General features: G+C 34.0%; 1 protein-coding gene across 1 annotated transcript in view; it reads right to left on the reverse strand.

Moving 5' to 3' along the window:
- Positions 1–9,767: 9,767 nt before the first annotated feature.
- Positions 9,768–20,232, reverse strand: part of LOC120885213 (ankyrin repeat domain-containing protein 26-like) — a 44,910-nt gene continuing 34,445 nt past the window's right edge. The window contains exons 10-14 of the mRNA XM_078041974.1: positions 18,113–18,335; positions 16,440–16,623; positions 13,488–14,438; positions 10,241–10,359; positions 9,768–10,067 (exon numbers count right to left, since the gene is read on the reverse strand). Coding sequence (XP_077898100.1) covers positions 10,258–10,359; positions 13,488–14,438; positions 16,440–16,623; positions 18,113–18,335 — 1,460 coding nt within the window. The 3' untranslated portion in view covers positions 9,768–10,067; positions 10,241–10,257. The remainder of the gene's footprint in view (positions 10,068–10,240; positions 10,360–13,487; positions 14,439–16,439; positions 16,624–18,112; positions 18,336–20,232) is intronic.

The following is a 20,232-nucleotide window of genomic DNA, read 5'->3' on the forward strand; positions in this document are numbered from 1 at the left end:
ACTTCCATACTAAATGTAAAAGAATTCAAATAATGAAAAACCTGCACTATGAAATTTACTCAATAAAATATTTTATGCAAAAGAAACAATCAGAACCAGTAGAGGGATGAAACTCCCTAGAAGAATACTTAACTAAAAGAGAATCAAGTCTTGGCTTGAAGGCCAAAAAATAAAAATGGCTGGAAATATAAATCATCTCTATATTATCAATGTAAATAAGAATCCTTTGCATGGCATGTGCTTTGACCCTGAAATCCTACAAATATTTCCACTAAGAGTTTGCTAACACAAATAAAAAATTGGTAAGAACAAATTGACAGGGATTCCAAACCCCATTACTCCTCTCAGTACTATGAGGCAGAACACTGCAGAAAACAATGGGAGCTCAAGGTGTGTGAATTTTACCCTAGTGGCCCCAAAGTCAGGGGTCAGGTACCCTTCTTACTCAGAGTAGATGGTATCTGCTCTACATGGTTCTGCTCTCATATTCACCTGCTTCATGCCTACAGGTTCTGGCCTCACCCTCCCAAACTACTTGTCAGTGTTGCAAGTTCCTCATTCCTGATGACTGCTGGGGCCCAGGATTATGAAGCTTGCTGCAATCAGTCTGTGGGTACTAGCAGCCTCTTCACTGGTGGTCACTGTTTCCCAAATACTCTGTGAAACTGGAATATGCTGAGTTGAACAAAAACCTCAACTAGACTCTAACACAGCCTTGCTCAAACATCTATTTTTCTCAAAACAATCATAAAAGCATGTTTACACTTTTAATTGTAAGAAATAGTGTGTATTTTGTGAATGCATGATTCCATTTGATTTGGAGATATTTGTTCATGTAGAAGAGAACAATAAACCCAAGAAAGTAAATATCCTTATATGAAACAGTTTAAATCTGACAGGATGTATTCTCACAGTGGTTGGATCACAACTTTTGCACTTGACTTTTGAGTGCTCGTAATTAAATGTTTTTCTTCATTAATAAACCAGATGTTTGATGCATTTTTCCAAATAGCATGGAATTTTCCAGAATTGTATCATAAATGTATAGAATATGTCTTCCAGCCCAGAATACACTAGTAAGATGGTATTAGGTGTTAGAAACAGAACTTTTCTCTGAACTCCTCTATAACCTCAGTTCATGGAGAATATCCCTGTAGGAAAACAAAAAACTGTAGGAATTTACTTAGTGACATATTTGCCACTGGGAAAAGACACTTTGGTAAATATTCCAGTGCATATATACTGTTAGGAAGTCCTGGAACCTGCAGTAGTGATTATTCACAGTATGTGTAGAGTTAGGCTTTGCAGTTTCATTTGCATCTTATTTATAATAGCATGCTCCTGTGTAATTTTCTTGATTCATTAACCATCATCCATAAAGCTATTCCCCTACCCCAGTGCAACTGAAGATTGGCCTCCCTGATAAGGGAGGACCTTGGCTTGAAGGCCAGACATACCTCAGAAGGATCTGGTTTTACCCAATACTCTTGGCTGCAATGGACACTGCAAATATCCCAAGTGATTTTGCAAAGCATTGGGCCAACTAGATGGTGCTTTATACAGCACTATGTCAAACAGAACATGTATTGTTTGCTCTAGAATCCAGGGTGCTCCTTGAGAGACTACTTACTGCATAGGCTCAGGAGGAGCTCGGGAAACTAGTGCCCTGTGGAAGGAATACTCCTTGGCTTGCTTAAAGTCTTCTGCAAAGTCAAGAAATCACTGTTGTGTTTGGACACATTTCTGGAGTCAATGACAGCTGATCCCCTCTCCCTCACTTTCCTATAAGAGCTACATTGAGTTACAAATTTTCAACTGCCAATATACCCAGACATGATTACAAACTGTTTTTATTGATCAGTTTACATTGTGTTTAAAGTCTCAAAGCAGAGAAAGAAAGGTTGAGCGACAGGGAAGAGGAATGAAAAATAGAGAATTTAGAATTGCTGGAACCAAACTGACCAGTGTGCCAGGTGCCTGTGGTGCACACCTGTAATCTCAGCAGCTTGGGAAGCTGAGGATCACAATTTCAAAGCCAGCCTTGACAATTTAGCAAATCAGTAAGCCACTTAGGGAGACCCTGTCTCAAAGTAAAACATAAAAATGTTCTGGGAATGTGCCTCAGTGGCTAAGTGACCATGTGTTCAAACCCTACTACAAAAAAAAAAAGAAAAAAAGAAAAAAACAATTTTGACCAATGCTATGGACATATATATGTAAATAAAGTACAATGAATGAATTTCACCTTTATCTATAAATCAGTAGTTTAAGACGCTTCAAATAAATTGAAGGAAGGCTTGTAGATTAGAAGTATGGGAAAGGGGGTACTAGGAGAGTTGGGAAACGAGTAGTACTAGGAACTGAAGTGGAGGCAATTACGTTCTATGTATGTATGATTATGTAAAAGGAAAATTCTGATATTATGTAAGATATTAATGAAAACATTCAGAAAACTCTTCTAGACCTGTGGTTATTTATTGCTTTTTACTATTACTGTAGTTTCACTTGCCTTTTTTCCCCCTTAATTAAGATTGACAAGGGACTGGGGTTGTGGCTCAGTGGTAGAGTGCTTGCCTAGCACATGTGAGGCTCTGGGTTTCATCCTCAGTACCATATATAAATAAAACAGATATAATAAAGATATTGTGTCTGTCTACAACTAAGAAAAAATATTTAAAGGTTGTTAAGCTGTGTGCAGTGGTGCATATATGAAATCCTAGAGATTACCCAGGCTGAGGCAGGAGAAGTCCAAAATTTAAGTATCCTGGGCAACTTATTGAGAATCTGTCTCAATATAAAGAAACTAAAAATAAGGCCTGGGACTGTTCTCAAGGGCAGGGTGCCCTGGGTTCCCTCATTACTGCAGAAAAACAAAAAAGAAGATTGAGAGCCACAAATTCAATGATTACTTGAATGTTTTATCAATTTATTCCTGATATTACTTTTCCAAAGTCATTTCTTTCACTTTAGTAACATTTTTGATACTTTTAAGATGAGAACGTTTTTGTCACTCTTGCTCATCTCTTAACATAGATTTAAGACATTTTAAATATGTCAGGTTTGTGTAGGATACCTGCTCTGTCTTCTGACTTACCCTGTAGTGCTCCTTAAACTGATATACCTGTGACTAACTATTTGTTTGGATATCCATACAGGGAAACCTTCACTAATAATCTCAGCTAGATATTTCGTGACTTCTCCATTCTTTCTGGAAATCCAAATTCTCTGAGCCTTCCAAGCAGAGAGCTGTCACAAATGCATAACCTACTATTCCTGGTGTCTGTCTGCAGTACTCAGATGCTCAATCAGTTGCCAAATTCTCTCTTGTTCTCAGGATCCCCTATTTCAGCTCTCTGTGTCACAGGAGAAAGAAAGCAATCACTTGAAACACCAGAATGTTGGATTTATGTTCCCTTTACTGATTCCCAAGGAGAACATTGAGAATTTATTTTCTCCTGATCATACCAGATTGTGTCCACTTAAGAATAGGCTTCTGGGTACTTATTCCTCCCCACTTTCAATAAGGCTGTTCTTACTTTTGCACTCTGTACTGATGTTGTCTTAGTTATACTAACATTATTTGGATGGGATGGAGGACTGTCCATACCTCTAGGTGTGGTTGTGAAAGAGAAGTCATTTTGCAGAGCTGTTAATTTACATGGAGTCTATGCCCTTTTTTCATTGTTCAGTGTATAAATGTAAAATATGGTGAATGTAGTTTTGTCTAGATTTGCTAAAGTGAAAATCAATGGTAACTTCGGGTAGTAGAACGTTAGAGGAGTACTTATGAACAAATGTTTAGCAAGTTCAAGAATGAATGAAGAGCCTGAGATATGGCTGAATGGTAGTGAATGCCCTGGAATTGACTCAAGGATTTAAAAGGACAATGAAGTCAGGGACAGACCCTCCTTCTCAATGAATTCAAACTAAATGGCATAATTGTGGGTGATCTAATTTTTATCTTTTTTAACTGTCTCTTTCAATTCTGATATAATAATCATGCAATATATTTACAACACTTCAAAGAGTCTTAAAATTACATATATGGGGTACCAAAAAATACTAGACTAAGGTTTTAAGTAATAAATTCATACAATTATAAACTAAACAAAACCCCCTTGAATGTATCTCACCAATTTCTTATTAAATCTATTAATTTACTAGTTATTGTGAATAAAGAGCATATTAAAAAACAATTTGAGGGCAATATTTCTTAAATGATAAAAGTACTTTGAGGATATTTTAAGCTAATCAAATATACGAAGTATGCAATCATATTGAGATACTACATTTAATAACAGTAACCAAGAAAGAGAGTTTCAGAAAATCTTATTTTATAAACTGAATTTTTGTGAATTGTATATGTTTTGCACAGCCACACCATCATCTATAAAAAGGAACGTGACATGCATGCAGAGTGCCACTGAAGGGAAGATCCCCTGCATTAGCAGTCCCTTGGGATTAACACAAGATCTGAAATTAGTGCCTGTACATCCAAAGGAGTTCATTGCCTTTTTTTTAAATGGAGGGTTTTTTGTTTTGTTTTGTTTTGTTTTGCAGTGGTTGTAGTGAACCCAGAACGTGATGCCTTCTAGGAAAGTGCTCTACCAATGTACTACGCCTCTATCCCTGAAAATAAAGTTGTGTTGTATTACACTCACATACCTTCACTTAACATTTATAGCACAATCAGACTACACCCACAGAGGAACTTCTGGTCCACACAGCATAAACTATTTTCTACCTGGTGCTCTGCAGAAAACTTTTGTCAACTCCTTGTTTAGTATATCAAAGCCCCTTTAAGTCTCTAGTTTAGTATGTCAAAGTACCAATTTCATATGCTTTACTAAATACACTGAAGTATTAGTGGGACATGAATCCCCATGGGCAATCCCTTAGTGACATTCAGATTAATTTGATGGCCCTCTATATGAGCATTCATGCACTGGGAACAAAAACCAAAAATATAACAACCAATAATTATTCTAGTAACAAGGTACAGTGCCAGTAGCAGGCAGCTTCCTTTTGCAATTTAGCAATTGTTACAGATATTTGAAATAAAATTTGCTTAAGATGTGTCATCTATCTAGAGTGCTTGAATTATACTTTACATTATTTATTATTCTCTACCGTTTAAAATATTAAACATGGTTGCATACTACATTATTTTATGGATGTGAAAATAGAATGGTTTTCTTATTGAGTAGTAATAAGATTATCTCCAATTTGATACGATAGATAATAGATACACTTAGAACACACATATATATGTGAAATAGATTTGTATAAATGTTCCTAACACATATATTACATATCCTTTATGCATGTTATCTATATGAAACATATATTCAGCTTTGTATGTTATATATAATATAAAATGAATGTGCTTAACACAACAACTCCAAGGGCAATATTCACAACTACAACAAATAGTGCCCACATCTTTCTCCCCGAATGTGAATCAGAGCTTCTTGGGGAAAAAAAATGACTGATTCTGGGTCCAGAGTAGAGAAAATACAAGATGATCTAGGGAAATGTTGTGCCAGAGAGTCAGAAAGTACTCAAAGATGAGTGAGAACACAACAAATAAACATAGAATTACCTTGAAATGGCCACCATTACCCAAATTTGGGGTGTGCAAAATATCAAAACAATAAGCTTACTCTTCTCTCCCATTTGTGTTTTGTTGTATTTGTCTATGTTGACTAAATGAAAGAATAAGAACATCATCATTGTGTAAATCACCATGGTAATAATTTGATTCAAACAAGAACCATCAATGAAATGCTAAATCTAGAGGGTGATATTTTGAGACCAGCCAGATTTCTACGGAGTTTCAAAGTATCTCTGCATAAGATGTTTATGAAGCACAAAGGGAAAATAGAAACTATAGCATGGACCAAACTGGCAGATACTCCTTAACCAAATAGTCAAAGTCAATATTGGCCAGGCACGAAACCAAGTAATTGCCTCCATAGTTTCTTGAGACTGTGTAACTGAGGCCACCAGCTGTTTGCTCATTTGACTAGGAGCTTCCTTTAAGTCCTAGAGGATGCTTGCTCTTCCTGGAGGCTGTAAATAGTTCTCAGCCATGTGGGCTTCCTCAACATGGCTGCTTGCTTCATCAAATCAGGGGTCTGGCAATGAAGACTGAATATGCTACATTGGGAAGAACTCAACATCACTAGTGGACATTTCTGCCTTGATGGCTGAACCTGAATCCAAACATCAGGAAACATCATCTGATCCCAGACTGAGGAAAAATCCATGAGACTACTGACCTATACCATTCAACATTATATATGTCATGAACAGCACAGAAAGTTTCAGTGCCTGTATCAGATTAAAGGATACTAAAGAAAGAAGACCTCTGGACACAATGAATCACAAATTGTGAAAATCCCTAATCTTGGATTTACTATGGTTGTTAAGGTCATTGCTGAGATAAGTGGCAAATCTAAATGAAGTTTATATATTAGATATTCTTAGTTCAATTTTAATTTCCTGGTTTTGAGGATTATATCACAGTTATATAATACCTTGTTTTTAGGAGACCCTCATATTTAGGAATAAAACAGTATCATGTGTAACTCACAAATGTTTCAGAGAAACTAGACTATGTTATATACCTACATTTATATTTATTTACAAAAAGAGAATAGTGGAGGGCTGGGACTCTAGCTCAGATGCACAGCATTTGTCTAGCATGTGTGAGGCACTGGGTATTCTATCCATCTACAACTACAAAAAAAAATTAGAAAAAAAGAGAATAGTGGAGAAGGGATAAAGCAACAATAATAAACTGTTAATATTTGGGAAGTAGTATCTAGAAATTCTTTGCATTATAATGTCTATAAATCTGAAATTATTAAACCAGAGCATTTAAAAAAAGAAAAAGGAGTATAAAATGATATTAACACATAGTACACTGAATAAGATAAGCCCTGGATCCATATGGGTAAAATAAATGAATAAATTAAAAGTTGCATGAGGAGCACAAACATCTCAAGTTATATACCCATAAAACATGAAATTTCAATTATGAGGTGAAAAGATAACATCACACAAGAGAAAAATCTCAAGATTCCCCTTTTTAGTGATCCCAGGTTAACATCATCAGTAGTGGGAAAATTAAACTTATAGGATACATGATGGGATTAGAGGAGAATCACAAAATTATTTGATACTCTTCACAGAAAGTGTGATCTAAGTATAATCATATTAAAAAAACACAGAAAAAAAATCCACTTGAGATAAATTCTAAAAGAGATGTTCTTAAAAGATTCCATCTATTTCATTTAAGTTAAGGAAAGCCTGAGAAATGTTTGAGATTTCAGGAATCTAAGGAATACAATACTAAGTGCATTCTCCAGATCCAAATGAAATCCCTTTGGCTAGAAAGGACACTATTAGACAAGTCACAAAACTTCAAAAGAATCTGAGGATTGAGTGATTGATAGAATGTATTAGTATTAACTTTTTCTTGTGAAAGTTGTATGGAAATTATAAAGCATGTTCTGACTTAGAAGAAATATTTTAGTAATCACGAATGATGGCAAGTCTCAGAAATTTACGCTCAAATGGTTCAGAGAAACAAAGTTCTTTTTAATAGAACCTGGAACATTAATTTTAAAATTATTTCCAAAAAATTAAAGTTGAAGAAACAAACAAAAAGGGAAATATTTTAAGGCTTTAGACATTCTTTCTCATCAGGAAAAAAACATGTCAATGCTTAAAATGAAAACTTAGAAAAAGTATATAAGGTTGACTGCACTAAAATAATTATAATACATTAAAACATTGCTATAGCCACAGTCTTGATGTGGCAAAATAATGTCTGTCTAAACTCTTAGGTACATATTTAGAAATAAAAATTGGAAAATAAAAGTAAGCCATCAATAATGTGAATTTAATTCCATAAAGTTATTAACAATACTTGGTTGTTAGGGTAGTGTTTAATCAGTTGTCATTTGGGCAGTTTTAGTACATAAAACTCAAATTGATGTGCACTTGCACTTCAAATTTAGTTGTAGGTGCTAAGAAAGTTTTAAATTTTTTTTAACTTAATATGTGCTCACTTTATTCAACTTTGTGAAATTGTATATTATACACACACACACTCTCACACATAAACACACACATACACACAGACATTATCATCACCAAAAAGAAAGTCTAATTCCATTGTAATGGAAAAATATAACAAAACTTTTTAGAACCCTTAAGCTTAGTAAATAATGCCAGCAATTAATAAATGGGATGACATCCAATGAAAAAGCTTCTCCACAGCAAAGGGAATAACTAGGTATGTGAACACAGAGCCTATAAAACAGGAGAAAATCTTTGCTAGCTACTTTTCTGATGGAGGATTAATACATAAAGTATATGAAAACCTCAAACGCTTTACACACACACACACACAAAAAAAATCAAATGACCCAATTAGTAAGTGGGCAAATAAAGTAAACAGAGGCCAACAAATTTATGAAAAATGTTCCACACATCACTAGCAATAAGGGAAATGGAAATTAAAACTATACTGATTTCATCTCAAACCAGTCAGAATGACAGATATCAAGAATACATATATAATAATATAACACGAGGATGTGGAGAAAAAGGAATGCTTGTACTGTTGGTGGGATGGTAAATTAGTACAACCACTACTCAGTATGGAGTTTTCTCAACATACTAGGCATGGAACTGCCACATGACCCAGCAATACCATCTTCCAGTGTTTATCCTGAAGAATTAACCTCATCTTTGTACAGTGACACATGCATGTCCATCATTTTAACAGCACAATCCACAATTACCAAATTATGGAAACAGCCTAGGTGTTAATCAAAGGTGAAAGGGTGAAGAAAATGTGAATATACACAATGGAATTCTAGTCAGCCAGAAAGAAAAATGAAATTATGTCATTTGCAGCAAAATGGATTTTGTTAAGCAAAATGAATCAAACTCAGAAGGTGAAATGTTGTATGCTTTCTCTCACATGCAGAAGCTAGAGAGGAAAAAGGTAAAGAAATGTTGGAACAAAATCATGAAAATAAAAGGGAGATCAGTAAAGGAAAAAGATCTAGGGGTGGGAGGTAGGGATGAGTGGGGAGTGTTAGTGACACTGGCCAAATTATATTATAGTTTGGGTAGTTTGAGAGTACATAAAAATCCAATGGGCACATACTACAACTAAATTCAAATTTAGTTGTAGGAGCCAAGAAAGATTCAAATTTTTAAATTTAATATATGCTATTTTATTCAACCTTGTGAATTTGTGTATCCATATATATATGAAAATACCCATTATCACCAACAACAATTAACTCTAAATCCACTTGAGTGGAAAAAATAATTCATTTTTCTATATAGCCCCTGGATTAAAGAGGAATTTGGAATAATGACAACATATTTTGCTACAAAGAAATATTTTACAGTGAATATAGTAAAGTTGTATTGAGAGAAAACATAGTCTTCTATTTATTTTTGAAAGTTTAAAAATGAGTAATATAAGTTTACTAATCAATGATTGACCAGGCTGAGTACATTAAATATAAACTTAAAAAAACAGAAATAATTTAAAAAGCATGACTAAGAAACATGTAAAACTAAATGTGTAGAAACGATAAATAAAAGCAAACTTGAAACGTTAAACCAGAAAAAAAGAAGCTTTATGAAAACATAAAATAAAAGTATAAGGTCAGAATTAGAAAAAGTAAAACCCAAGGTACAAAATATTTTTTAAATGATAATAAAATAACTTGATATTTTTACTAGAATGTTTGCAGAAGTTCTATTAAGTCTAGGTACAAATTCTATAGCAAATGGAACAAAATGAATTATTATTATATTCTGTCTCTCAAAGATTTCACAGTTTACTAAAACATTACTTTGAAATATAATTTGCCCATTGTTGAACACTGCGTTAATTATCAATGTGGCTGAGTAACAGAGCTTTGGGTTTCCCCATTCTTCATTCCTCAGTTCAACATTCATATGGTCAGGTAGCATCAGAATGATAAGATTATTATGAGAATATTCACTCTTTGCATGTTCAATCCCCAGTACTGAAAAACAAAAACAAATAAGTTCAATCAAGAGAATAATAATAAAATCATAATAAAAATCAAGTATAATGGAAATCCAAAGAATGCTAGGCACTGAAGTTAGTATCCTAAAATGCTTTTTATTGTTTAAAATTTTTAGATTTTAGATTTTAAATGTCCAATTTCATACATACTTGACTTGTGACTTGATCTAGTTTCTTCTTAATTCCTGTGTCTCCTCTTCTAAATTAAGGTGACAATCAGATGAAACTTCAAGTGAAGCCCGTTCTTGTTGAAGTGGTCTCACTGCTACCTGGTAAGATATTTCTGTTAATAATTTTATAAATCACCTTATGATTTCTGAATATTAACCATACTTAACTCTTATATAGTTATCTGAAAAATATCACCACATACATCAATCTATCTTCTGTGGATGGCTCTTATTTCTGGATTCTGTTGAGGACACAGAAGGTATTGTCTTCAAGTGTGATCACTTTTATGTTCTTTAGACAACAGATTCAGCCCTCTATCTGTTCCTACCCTGATGCAATGCTTGACAACCTACTGAATTCGCAAACATACATGAGTATGTGGATTGGACTAGGGCTGGTGAATTCTACAGAGAACATTACCCCCTTTTTTCTTAGAGGCTCAAATTGACACCAGAGTTCCTCACACATTCACTCCTCTGCATAAGTCTTTCCAAAAGATTCCCAACTAAGAATAAAAAGGAGACCCTAGGTGACCTGGCCTCCACCTACTTCCCTGATCACAGCTCCTAAAACTTGCTCCACTCCTCACTCTATTCCTGGTGTACGTGAGTCCTGCCACACTTTGCTAGTCTCAAAATGGGGATTCAATGCCCAATTAGTGAACCACAGAGAGCTATAATTATCTTTGCATTGGACGAAGTTGTATCCTTTACAACACTAACAGTTAAGTCTGAACAAGTTGTCTGCAAATATGCACGATTAATGACAGAAACGATGGGTAGCTTAAATCAACTATGATTTTCCAGCCATTAATCCCATTATGATTTCACAAAAAGTAGATGCTTTGAAAGAGGTGAGTGGTCTTAAAAAATTGAGATGGTGATTTTCAATTCTACTACTACTGCCATGAATAAAAGAACTAAGCAGAATAGATAAAATGCTAGTAAAGGAGAATTATTACAAAATATATCATCTACACTTTGGCTCAGCTGTCAAAATAGCCCACTTAACTCAATCTACATATGAGCATTTCTTTTTGTCGACTTTATCATGGTCTTAAAACAAGGGAACATCAAGGTATTACAAATATTATTCAAGGGTGGGACATAGTTCACTGGGAGAGAATGTGCTAAGCCTGTGCAAGAACTTGGGTTCAATTCCAAGCAGTGTAAGAGAGAGTGATAAAGTAAACATGGTAAGTCCTTAACACATGAAGGGTATCTGGGAATTCTTGGTACTCTAGCAAGCTTTCTGTAAGTCTGAAATTGAAAGGTTATCAAAATATATTTTCATGTTTGATTACATTCCAATAGAGATCCATACATTATATTTGGTTGGTATGGACCTTCTGGGTCTTCTAATCTACAACAGTTCATATTTCTTTTCTTAGTGCTGCTTATTTGTGTGTGAAAGTGGACCATTTGTTTGGTTTGGTTTGGATTTTTTCCTTGCATGACATGTTCCTGCAAACTATTTCATAGCTTGATTTAATACTGTTTTTCCTGAATGTATTTTATTTTTTATTTTTTTAATTTGTTTTAATTAGTTACACATGACAGTACAATGATCTTGACATATCATACATTTGAATCCGATGGGGTATAATTTCTCATTTTTCTGAATGTACAGGTTGCAGAATCACATCGGTCATGCAGTCATGTATATACATACAGCAATAATAATGTCTATTTTATTCTGTTGTCCTTCCTTTCGTCTCTTCCCCTCTCCTCCCCTCCCATCAGTTCTCTCTACCCAATCCAATGTGACACACTTTTTTTTCTTTTTCCTCACTTCGTCATACATGTATTCTGTATAACAATGAGGGTCTCCTTACATTTTCCATGCAATTCCTCTTCTCCCTTCCTTTCCCTCCCACCTCTCTTCCCTATCTAGAGGTAATCTTCTTCTCACACTCTTCCTCCCTACCCCATTTGAGTCACCCCCCTTATATCAGTGAAAACATTTGTTTTTTGGGGATTGGCTAACTTCACTTAGCATAATCTGCTCTAATGCCATCAATTTCCCTGCAAATGCCATGATCTTGTTATTTTTTAGTGCTGAGTAATATTCCATTGTCTATATATGCCAATATTTTTTATCCATTCATCCATTGAAGGGCATATCTAGGTTGGTTCCACACTCTAGCTATTGTACATTATGCTGCTATAAACATTGATGTGGCTGTGTCCCTGTAGTATGCTGTTTTTCAAACTAAAAAGTTTTTTTTTTTCTCAGCAAGAGAAATAATATGTGAGGTAAATAGGGAGCCTACATCCTGGGAACAAATTTTTACCCCTCACACATCAAATAGAGCTCTAATCTCTAGGGTATAACAAAAAATCAAATAACCCGATCAACAAATGGGCCAAAGACCTGAACAGACACTTCTTAGAAGAGGATGTACAATCAATCAACAAATACATGAAAAAATGCTCACCATCTCTAGCAATCAGAGAAATGCAAATTAAAACTACTCTAAGATACCATCTCACTTCAGTAGGAATGGCAGCCATTATGAAGTCAAACAACAACAAGTGCTGGCGAGGATGCGGGGGAAAAAGGAACACTCATACACTGCTGGTGGGACTGCAAATTAGTGTAGCCAATTTGGACGGCAGTATGGAGATTCCTTGGAAAGCTTGGAATGGAACCACCATTTGACCCAGCTATTCCTCTTCTCAGAATATACCCAAAAGACCTAAAAGCTTAATTAAATTTGAATTCAAGTGAATAACTACATTTTTAATATCAGTATAGGTATATTAAATATTTGTAAATTAACATCTTCAAGCTTCATAGGAAACACAATGCCTTTTTTACTCAATGTACAGCATTGAGTAAAAATATCTCAGATTCAACATTTTCAATTATTTTTGGTAAATTTTGAATGCAGTACTATGTACCTCTGAATTTTTAGTTTTAGTCACCACATAATTGTACATATTTATAAGGTGCAGTGTGATATTTCAAAGCATGTATACAATGAATAATGACCACAGCGGGGAAATAAGCAGACATCACTTCAAACATGGATTATTTCTTTGTGTTGGGAATTAGGTCAAATGTGAATTTGGCAGAAGTGAGGTTGTTTTGGAGTTGATAGAGCAAATACATTTATAGTGTATGGATTTTTCCACACAATAAGATTCAACATTTAGTCATAAGCAAACATTACTTTGAATTCTCCATTAAAGGTAATTCATATGTTTTTATGCTTGATACTTACTGTTCTTTCTGTTTTCTCATTTTCATATTGATTCAGTCTTTCTTCAATACGATCACATTTATTGCTTAATTTATTAATTATATTTTCCAGAATGAGATTGTGTTTTTTAGTCTCAGCTCGAAATTTTTCTACAATATCATGACATTGCTGTTGGATACTTATTACTGTGTCTTTGTTGACAGATTCGTTGTGAGATTTGTGCAATTGCTGTTGAAGCAATGTATTTTCAGTCTGCGGTTGTGTTCTCTCCCCTATGGAATCCTGCTTCCCATCATATTTATTCACCTTAGTTTGTTCATTATGATATGTGTATTTAATTTTCTTTATCTGACACTGTGCTTGCTGTAGGTCTCTTTGTAGAGTTTCTAAATTCAAAGTCATTTCTTTAACAGCTTGTCTTGTCTGACAGACTTTATTTTTTAGGATACAGAATCTTTCTTCATACTTAACAAGTTCTTCAGAAACAAACTCACTATGAGCTTTGAGGCGAGAGATAGCAAACTTCATTTTGGCCTGTGAACGCAAGTATTCCTCTCTGGCTGACTGGAAAGCAAATTCTTGGTATTCTCTTGATGTCTGACCTTCATACTGATGGAAGGGTGCAGCAGCCAACGTGGCACGGTACGACTTAAATTCTGTTTCCAGTCTTTCCCTGTTTTCTTTTTCATACTCCAGTTGAAATTTTAGCGTTGTTATCTCATCTTTCATCTTATTAAATTGTTCATTATCCTGGAATGGATTCGCTCCAGCTGTTTCCTCTTTCTGCTTGATTGTCTTTTGAAGGTCATCATACTTACCTTTTAAAATTTCAAAATCCTCAAGGTATTTCTTTTCCTTTTCTTGGTTCTCATGTTTTATTCTGTCAATTTCCATTATTTTCGTAGCAATTATATCCTTTATCCTGTGATATTTATCCAACAGATCTTTTCCCATTTTATTTCTAGTAGAAACCTAAGCAAAACCAAGGAAATAGTTAGCTAGCACTCAATTCCAAAAATTATGTATATATATAATTTTCTCCAGTTGGATATCCATTCATTGCAACACTTAATATATATGGAGAAAAATTAGAGCTAAACTTCAGACCTTATGAAAGCATATATTCCCAGAAGTTCAAAAAGTTAACTGAAGAAAGGGAATCTGTAAGATTACAAAAGAAATGATGAGTTATAAGAATCTCAGAATTAAAGAACACTTTTCCTGAAGTACAACAGACCCAAGACATAGAATCAGTGATTAATAGCTGTGACCATGTTTAAAAAAAAAAAGGTTTACATTCTAATATATAGAACCAAGCCATAGTAAGAGCCTTAGCTGTACATATACTTGACTGATAAAAATTTTCCAAAATTTTTTGGTTCTCCATTTCTGAAAATGTTCTATACACATTCTACTTATCAAAAATAGAAACACAAATTGACAAGAATATATGAAAAAATCTTCAGCATCTCTAGAAATTAAGGAAATGCAAATCAAAATTACACTAAGATTTCATCTCACTCCAGTTAGAATACCAATGATCAGGAACATGAATAATGACAAATATTGGTGAGGATGTGGGAGAAAGGCACTCTCTTTGCATTGAGGCTGGGACTAAAAACTAGTACAACCAGTCTCAAAAGCAATGTGGAGATTACTCAATAAACTAGGAATGGAATCACCATGTGATGCAGCTATTCCAACTCCTCCTTGAATATCCAAAATATCTAAAATCAGCATGCCACAGCAATACCCTTCAAGGTTTATTGCAGAACAGTTCACAGTAGCCAAGCTATGGAACCAGGCCAGATGTCCATTAATGGATGAGCAGATTTAAAAATGTGGTAAATATACACCACAGAGTTTTACTCAGCCATAAAATAGAATGTTAGAAGGGCATTTGCCAGTGAATGGATAGAAATGGGGAAAATCATGCTAAGTGAAATAAACCCAACTGAAAATCAAAGGTCGAATGTTTTCTTTCATAGTTGGAAGCTAGAGCATAATATAGGAAAGAAGCCAGTGGGAGAGGATATCAGAGAGCAGAAAGATAAAGGAAAGATGAGTGAAGTAGATGTAGGAGAATGAGAGGTAGGAAGGAAGAAAAGGGGAAGATAAATGGAATGAATTTAACAAAATCATGTTATATATTCATATATAAAGATACCAAAGGCAATTTCACTTTAATGCATATAGAAAAGAAAGGATGCTTAATAGAGAGGAGGATAACAGGAAGGAGAAAGTGAGGAAAAGAGGGGGAATGGGGCTTGAAATCAAATTCCTTGCACATATGATTTTGATAAAATGAACCCAATTACTATGTATAATTATTATACTCTGATAAAAATATTTTAAAAATAAGGAGGCTATTAAAGCACATGAAACTTTATCCCACATGGATAGCTCAAATTTTAATCTCATAAATAACAGATAAATTTCTCAGAGCAAAAACATCTCCTAAAAGCAGAGTGAGAGAGCATCATGATATACAATATTTTACAAAACATTTAATAAGTTTCCTGATAGTTTCAAAGTAATTTAGCCTGTGTTATAACATAAAATGCCCAAATTAACAATTATGTTAGTGAGTTAACTCCACTTAGTTTTCATTACTACATTCAGAAATCATGTGGAACATCTATTAGATGTCAACATTGCAATAAAAAATTTTAGCCATAAAAGCCAAAAGATGCCTTTTGTTTTAAACCTAAATAATGTAGTCATGCACGGCATAACAATGCTTTGTTAGACAACAGACTGGTGTGCAGCAGTGGACTCATAAGATTATATTGCAGGGTAGACATCTTCTGTTGGTGCAAGTTCAAGCTTATGATTGCATGTGATGGAATTACTGAAAGACACCTTTCTCAGATCTTATCCCAATCATGAAATGAAACATGACCACATATATTAAATCATACAAATAATATAATTAAGGTTGAAATAAAGTAAGAAATTTGACACTCATTTTACCTGCTTTAACTTATTTCTTTCAGTATTCAGTTCCATATCTCTTGTTTTCAGAGCCATTTCAAGTTGTCTTTTTATTTCCATTTCTTTATTATAATCCTCTTCTTTTTCTCTTAACTGGTGCTTAATTTTTTCCAAAAGATGATCAGCTTTTTTTCTCTTCTTCTTTTCTTCTTGTAGTTCACATCTGCAGTTAAATAAGTTATCTTAAAATTAATTTTGTTAGAAAGAAAAGAGTTCACTGTGAACTGCTCTTCATATGTTAATTTATTATCCTAATACAAATTCTGTGTTCTCAAATACATTTCCCTTCTTGTTTTCACATTTTATTTCCTACTTCAATAAGTCTCAAAGGGGATATATCTATATATAGAAATAAATGATTTAGATATATAAAGGTAATAAAGAACATTCTGTTATTCGGTAAGATTCTGTTACTAATAACTCTGGTAAAAATTATGCAAAAGAAATTTTGAGATGATTCTGTAAATTCACAAGTTGAAACTTAACTTTAAGAATTCCTCCTGAATTTTAAATATGATTTAAAGTTGTTTTAAAAAATTATTGTTTAAAAACCAGTTTATAAGTTTACTGTAAATAAGGTTTATCTTCATAAAACATTAAACATATCCCTTAAAATGATTCACAATGTAATATAGTACCTTCATAGGTTTTCATACAACACATAACAGCACATTACTATATTATACTCCTAATCTAAGGAGTATAATTCCTTGTATTACACTTTTTATTATTTCTTTTTGGGTAACACTTTCAAGTGATCTTGTTGATTATTATGTACTTTATAAACAATGTAAAAATTAGTTTTGGAACAAGACAGAACCTTATATTTAATCTAATAATAAAGAGTATAGGTCTTTTTACCAGAGAAATTTGAACTTATTTTATTTATATATGAGATAAATTGAACAAAATAGTCATCATTTTTTAATTCATATTTTATTTCATGGGTCTTAAGAATAAGACAGCATCTGGGGATATAGCTCAGCAAGAGCAGACGTATACTCTTAAACAAAATCCTGGGTTCCATCCCAGGCACAAGAAGAAAAAAAAATGTGTAATTTTTAAAAACATGTTTCTTCATTGAGGAAAATGCCCATTTCACCTCATCCTCTCTTGGAATTGTAAATTTACATAATTTTTCTAGAGTACAATTTAGAAATACTGATTAAATACCTTTTAAAAATGTCTCTAAATAAATAATTGTATTTTGAAGGATGTAGTCAAAATAAACATAGAAAACAATTTCTATAAATGAAGTTTCTTGAAGCAATGATTGCTATACAATTTTTTTAATGAATAAAATACAGTTGAAAACTTTTATTTGTTAATGAATATTGAGATTCCTGTAAAGTGGGCTTTTACATAGCCAGTAGAATTGTGATTGGGAAGAATATGCATTCACTTGGTGGAAGTAATCATCCCTACCAACTTGTTTTTATTTCCAAGATTTTCACACTCCAGAAGAATTAGAAGTTTTCTCCCTTATGAAATGCCAAAAGGTAAGTCAGGAAATACAAAATGTCCTATGCGTGTATAATTTTATCAAAATGGATTTTTCTCTCATGTGTAACTAAGAAGAACTAACAAAATTATTTTTTTTTCCAGCAAAAAATGGATCATTCAAACATTTCTTTAAAGTTAGGATATCATACCTCAAATTAGAGAGTTCCTGTTTCCACTCTGTTTTTTCATGCTCTAGCATGGCATTTACTTTTTTTGCATCTGACAGCTTTATTTTCAGCTCATAAACTTTAGTTTCCATCTTTGAAACTTTTTCTATAAATAGTGAACACTGTGAACAGTGACATTTTCTATGTTCCATTGTTCTTTGAGATGAAATAACTGCATCCTCGATTTTGTATAGGCTCAGAGAATCTATATAATGGAAAAAACATGAAGCAGTGATTGCAATGCAAATTTTTTAAATGAATAAAAAACAGTCAAAAATTTATTTTTTAAAAACAAACAAAAATAAATTTTAAAACAAACATGATAAAAGTCAAATATGTGAATATTTTTCATATATGAAGGACTGTACATTTTCACAGGCATTCATGCACTGAAGAAATGCACTGCACACAGAGTGCCTACAACTTTTGGGACATTATAATATATTCTGTAGAAAAACCTACCAGATGAGATCCATGTTCTTCTTTAGCTTAAAGTGTAGAGAAGACAGACAAATAAATGGATAATGTAGGGAAACAGAGTTCTGTAATCACATTATGGAATCAGAGCTACAGAAAGTTTTCCCTGAGGAAAATATGACTCCCCAGAGAAATGAAAATTATCAGGAAGCAGCTGGGCAGAGGGTGAAGAAGAGCATTCCAGTCAACATACAGCATGTACTGAGGCTCTATATGACAATCTGCTTTTGGCCAAGAGGAAGTAACAGGTACTGCTTCCTGATCCCACCAGAAACTACCCAAACCAAAACAGGCCAAAGATATTAAACTGCATTTCCCAAGACCGTGGACACTTCAGACAATGAGGAAAATGATCCCCAGTAGACAGGAAACAAATGATGTAAGCTTTGTAAGTGTGCCATCTCCCTGTTGTGAGAGCTTCAAGGTGGTGATTCAAGAAGAACAAGCAGAAGGACAGTCTACCAGCCTCTCTGAGCTGAGGTGATGGAGCTGAGATTCTGGTAAAACCAAGACACAGAGACATCAAAGGATAGAGCAGAGAGGAGAAAGTACTACAGAGAAAGAACCCTGGACATCTGCAGAGGACCCCCTTTGAATTTTTAGCAAACTAATGGAAGACAAAGGAGTGCCAAGAAGCAAACTGAGACCCAAAGAAAAAGCATTGCTTAAGGTTAGAGGAAGCCAAGAAGCTTAAGGTTAAGGTGCCAAGAAGGGTGTCTCTGCCCATCAATCAATCTGGAAAAATAGATATTTCACAGGATAAGGGTAGAGTCATCAGCAACTCCCAGTAGTAGAGAATTCATAACCAGCTGATCACCTGAACAATCATAAAAACAAGACTGGGAAGGATATCAAGCTCATTACTAGTAACCTGACTCACTTCCAAAATAAAATTCAGAAGGAGAAGAGGAGGATGAAAGATATAGTTAAAAAAGAAACACAAACTACACTTGAGGGGAGGAACACTGATGGAAATCAAAGAACATGATTATAGGGTAGTCCAACTACATTAACCATTGAACAATACAGGATTAAACTCTGGGAGTTGTCTTATACACAGATTTGTTTATTTGTTTTAGGAAATTATAAACAATTTGAAAGATCTCAGAGAAGTCAGGAGATGTCATAGTATATAACTGCACTACTCAAATAATTATGTAGTCACCTCCTATGGTTACTGAGTTGTTATGAAATGCTGCATAAAAGGCCCCATGATGCTAATTATCTCCATGGGAGTAGTTGGTTTCCAGCAAATTGGCTATGACTGTAACAAATGATCTCTCACAGTTTTTATACATTTCCCCTCATATTCAACACCTTTAACATACAAAATATGTTAATTGTTTCTATTAGAAAGACAGCTTTGGTCAACAGCAGGCTATTAGTACCTCTGATTTTTGCAGATTCAAATATACACACAGATTTTCTTTGATTGCACAGGTGGGTGACACTCCTGACACCAACACTGTTCAAGGGCCAAATGTATATACCAAAAAGCTCTAAAAATTCAAATTATAAGGCAGGTTGTTAGTATGAACAAAATAGTCTGATTCAACTCTATGCTTTCTACAAGAAATGTGCTTTCTACAAATATGTGCTTCCCATCTCCTACAGGAAATACATTT

Source organism: Ictidomys tridecemlineatus, chromosome 1 (genome assembly GCF_052094955.1).
Source record: "Ictidomys tridecemlineatus isolate mIctTri1 chromosome 1, mIctTri1.hap1, whole genome shotgun sequence".
In the NCBI taxonomy this organism is placed as follows: Eukaryota; Metazoa; Chordata; class Mammalia; order Rodentia; family Sciuridae; genus Ictidomys; species Ictidomys tridecemlineatus.